The 5,171-nt window shown below is 38.7% G+C and overlaps 1 protein-coding gene across 1 annotated transcript; it reads right to left on the reverse strand.

Annotated features, from left to right (window-relative positions):
• Positions 1 to 1,442: 1,442 nt before the first annotated feature.
• Positions 1,443 to 3,382, reverse strand: LOC126513703 (high mobility group protein B1). The gene has a single exon (XM_050162220.1). The coding sequence runs from the start codon at positions 3,239 to 3,241 to the stop codon at positions 2,594 to 2,596; it is 648 nt and encodes a 215-aa protein (XP_050018177.1). The 5' UTR covers positions 3,242 to 3,382; the 3' UTR covers positions 1,443 to 2,593.
• Positions 3,383 to 5,171: the final 1,789 nt, after the last annotated feature.

Consider the following 5,171-nt stretch of genomic DNA (forward strand, 5'->3'; position numbering starts at 1 on the left):
TAGAAAAATATGAATAAAGCATTCATGAGCTGCGTATGAGGAAAATAATCTTGAAACAGAGGGAAAAACAACTTCAGAAGGTTAGAGGGAAAAAGGTACCAGGAGAAATTGATATAAAATTTAAAACTTAATCATTGTTCCTGAACTTTCACGTTTCCATTTCAGGGGAAGGGTTTGCAACACAAGGATGAGGCCAGAGCATGGGATGCTACAGCTTTTCAGGTAGGCCTGATGACAAGCCTAAGAGACCAGGCTGAGAGACATGCATTCCCTGGGGCAAGCTGACAAGCTTGTTTGGCCAAAGGCGTAAAATTTGAAGGTTCTATTAAAGGAAAAATGGAGATCAATCAAATAAGACACCCTAAGTCACTCACTCGCCCATATTCATGCACACACACATAAACCCACATATTGTCCCATATGTATGCCAGTAGGGATACACATAGGCACACCACAAACACATACAGACACATTTTTTAAAGGTTTTCATTCATAGCTGCTTATACTTTGGAAATATTTAACAGTGTTATGTAATAAAAGCAAGGTAAAGACTGAAGAGATTTTCTCCCTAATAAATTTCTAGGAACATATTTTATTCTCCAGGAAGTATTGCTTTGAAATGCTAAGTAGAGAAACAATGTATTTAAGAGTCATTAATCTCAATTAGCTTCATTTTCCACCAGAAAGTCTTTCACATGACCTCACCTGTTCAAATTAGGCCTAATTACTCCCTCTAAAGGATCTTAGTTCAATTACCTGAAATCTTGGAGTATGGCCAGTGCATTTTGTCCCAAATACTGCAAACTTTCAGAAGTTCATTTAACATCTCTTTCAACAAAATACATCTGATGACATCTGGCATCCACAGGACCTTAGCATCTTTTAATTTGTAATGTGCTGTGTTCTGGCTTAATCACACATCTTCATCATAGCTTTACTCCAGCTAAATTTGTATATTCTGAGAATTTTCCTAAAGTAACAGCACAACTTTATTTCAAAAGAAGAACATAACAATCTGGAAGGAATACATGCAACTATTTTGTAACAGAGCATAAGGCTTTTGCATTTCTCAACTCAGCAATCCTTTATCTTTCAAACATTGAGTATCTGTGTACCAAGGTCTGGCCAAAGGACTAAACTCAACAAAGTTCAAACTCTTAAAATATCCTGCTAAAGTCTCTGTCTGTCTATCATCTATCTATCTGTCTGTCTGTCTGTCTATCTATCTATCTATCTATCTATCTATCTATCTATCTATCATCTATCTATTTATCTATCTATCTTTCTTTCTCTTTCTCCCTACTCTATCTTGTGTACCCTACCACAACACAAATGCCACTTAACCTCTTAGTGTCCATTTTCTCATACTTAAACTTGAGACTACAATAGTATATAATAATCTTTCAGAATCCAGTGAATGTTTTTTTTTTGGTCTTTTCTTGTCTCAGATTTAATAAAGGGATAAATTACAATATAGGAAAATATACCCTTATTTTAATTTAAAATGTGGCATAATTTAAAGAAAAGCTGGCTAAACTAATTAAAAATAATTTTAAACAATCAAGTTTCCTGAGCAACCCTGTTTTAGATAGATGGGCAAAGGCATTATAGCCAGTTTTCATCATAGCCTTCACTAGGGCTAATGTCAACAGAGTCTTATATGGCAGTCTTGTATTTTAAGCTCACGCTTTTGGGGATACATTCTCAGGTCTTTAATAAGGGAACTGCAGAATGTAACTGCCATTACATAGTAATGGAAGCTAAGAAGAGTCCTCATGTAAGGATTAGAACATACTTTTCTATTGGTCCTTCAAGGACAGACTTCAGACTGTTTGATCCTAATAATCCTATGGTATTATAGAACTGATCACTCTCAGCTTTGCACGCGGGTTGTGTACTATCTCTTAACCGACAGATCACAATTTTGGAATTAACTATGGACGAAAATGTTATTACCCCCATCACAATATGCAGGGTGTGTAAATAAAAGCTCTTCTTCCAGCTAACTATATGAAAAGAAACACTGCAATAATTCGTGTGACCCAAAATGGGCAAAAGCAAAAGACTAGCTTCCCCTTGAGAAGAGAATTTTCAGACCTATGAAAAGGACAACAATACTAATAAAAAAAAATGTATTTACTTAGAAGCATTCAGAATGTCAACAAAACAGCTGCAATTTTTTTTTGCAATTACAGAGTGGTATTCAGTTAACAGAACAACAATTATCTTCGTATAAGCTGCATCAGAGACAACTGAAGATGAAACAAAAACAAAAACAAAAAAAAACCTACCGTCCCCATATATAACTAATTTGTGCTGTGCACCAACAAGAACCTGCTTTAAATTTCCATGCCAATTTACAACCCCCAGACTGTACCAGGCAAGGTTAGTGGCTATTGAAAATACCACTAGGACAGGGCTATCTAAAGACACATTCGGTAGTGTGTTAACTATACAAAAAAAGACACTGTACAGTTTAAAAACAAATCTTACACAGCCTTACATTTCAATTTTTTTTCTTTAAAAGGAGTGAGTTGTGTACAGGGGGGTTAAATGCTTTATAGACAAGAAAAAAAACTGCGCTAGAACCAACTTATTCATCATCATCATCTTCTTCCTCATCTTCATCTTCCTCTTCTTCCTCCTCCTCTTCATCCTCTTCGTCTTCCTCATCATCTTCCTCTTCCTTCTTTTTCTTGCTCTTTTCCGCCTTGACCACCCCCTTTTTTGCTGCATCGGGTTTTCCTTTAGCTCTGTAAGCAGCAATATCCTTTTCGTACTTCTCCTTCAGCTTGGCAGCCTTCTTTTCATAGGGCTGCTTGTCATCTGCAGCAGTGTTGTTCCACATCTCTCCCAGTTTCTTTGCAACATCACCAATGGATAAGCCAGGGTGTTCTCCTTTGATTTTGGGGCGATACTCAGAACAGAACAAGAAGAAGGCCGAAGGAGGCCTCTTGGGTGCATTGGGGTCCTTGAACTTCTTTTTGGTCTCCCCTTTGGGGGGGATGTAGGTTTTCATTTCTCTTTCATAACGAGCCTTGTCAGCCTTGGCCATGTCTTCAAATTTCCCCTTTTCTTTAGCAGACATGGTCTTCCACCTTTCTGAGCACTTCTTGGAGAACTCTGAGAAGTTGACAGAAGCATCCGGGTGCTTCTTCTTGTGTTCCTCCCGGCAGGTTTGCACAAAGAATGCATACGAGGACATTTTGCCTCTCGGCTTCTTAGGATCTCCTTTGCCCATGTTTAGTTGATTTTCGTCCGCGAGGCACAGAGTCGCCCAGTGCCCGTCCGGCTCTCGCTTGCCCCGGCGCTGTCTCTATGGAGCTCAATGTACTGCAATGGCTGTGAGAGCGGGAGCCAGACGCAGCCTCCTCACTCTCTCCGCTCTCTCCAGTGACTGTTTAATGGGAATGCTTAACACAATGTTTTTATTTTTGGAGGACATCTTCAAGCAATGTAATCTATTATTATTGCTATTTGTCAATGCAATCTCTGGATCAGCACATACTGACTGTAACTGGAGATTTCTCGTCCCACCTGCTCCTGCAGCTGCTTTTGAAATTTGACAATTACCTTTTCTTCTAGTTCTTCTTATTGTATATAGTTTTATGTTAGAATTAAAACATTCTGATTTAGAAAAAAAGGGGAAGTATTGTGGGATTTCCATACCTATAGCTAATGGCTTTTGAAGATTACAAACCCTAGGGCATGATCTTGTCTCTGTACTTGACAATTTATAAGTTGAGGGCGAGAGTCTCTTCCTCTCTTTTTTTCATGCTCTCTTGAGTGGTCCAAGCTGAGCAAGCAGCTTGATGTTGATATTCTTCACTCCAGACAGAATGACTGGACGAAGGTAGCTGAATCAGTGGTAGCATCTAGTTGGTTCTGTACCAGTGAGTGTTTACCCCTATTCTACATGCATGCTACAATTGACATTGCCCTGTGATTCTCTTCTTGAAGCATCGTGAACTACTAAGCAGAGTTCCCAAAACCCACAGAAAATGTTATCAAATTTTTGAGAACCACTAATGCTCTTCAGGATTCAGATAAAATGAAACCACACAAAAGGGCTAATGTCTCTTACCTCATTAAGCAAAAATGTGATGTTTCTTTGTGGAATATTAACAGTTTTGCTTCTGACAGGCCAATGAGCTATGCTGCAGAGAAAGTTTGGGGGCTTCCTTCTCATCTATCCCCAGCATGTACTACCTGCTGCAGAGGTGTAAAGCAGACATCTACATGTTTCATGAATAGTTTAGATTTCAATTTCCTAACATAATCCTGCTGTCAAAGTTAGACACATTGCCAACAGATTTAAAAGGAACTACACACATTAAGATAAAATTGAGGTTGCAGCACAAAGTCTTATCTTGTTAGAATTATTAGTGTGTACATCCCTGAGACAGGGTAGTATTCTAAATGTCTTTATCTTCCACAGGATGAAGGTTCATGATGACTTAATGCCCTGTAACTTGCTGTGATAGTAAGAAAACACATTACCCCACAAAAGATGTCCTTCTCTGAACCCCACAAATTTTAAATAAGCTGCCCAGTCAGAGGTATTCTACATATGTAATTAAAGATGGAGAATTAGAAAACAAGAGAGTAGCTCACCGGCTCAAAACTATTAAAATGATCTTTTATAATCTAAAAACTTCTGTATCTGTGAGTCCAGCACAAAAGAGGGAGATGGAAGATGAGGGAGGTTTGAAGCCAGGGAAGCACTTCAAGTGTTGCTGGAGCTAAGGAGGGGAAGAAGAATAGAACATGAGCCAAAGAATAAGGGTGGAATTTGATCGGATGGAGATTGTGCTTAAACAACACCTAGGGCAAGGAAACATGGGTCTTAAACCACATGAGATGATTTCTGCCTTTTCTACCACAAAAGTTTGAATGGCATTAATTCACAGAGTATCTAGAAAGAAACACAGACCTACAGGATTTTTTTTTGTGTGTTGTTGTTTTTAATTTCCTCATTATGAAACCTGGAGATTAACAACCTGGTTATATCCCACTCATGCTGAAGGATGCACAGTGGGAGACATGAAATAGATGTCAGCTTCAACAGACAGTCTGTGGTCATTTGTTATCACAACAATAGGAGATTCAGGGTACTTACTCCATTTCCTCCTCTTCTGCCTCCTTGATGCTGTGATTTGTGGAGCATTTGA

This window comes from Alexandromys fortis, unplaced genomic scaffold (genome assembly GCF_014885135.2).
Source record: "Alexandromys fortis isolate MF-2015 unplaced genomic scaffold, M_Fortis_MF-2015_v1.1 scaffold_112, whole genome shotgun sequence".
In the NCBI taxonomy this organism is placed as follows: domain Eukaryota; kingdom Metazoa; phylum Chordata; class Mammalia; order Rodentia; family Cricetidae; genus Alexandromys; species Alexandromys fortis.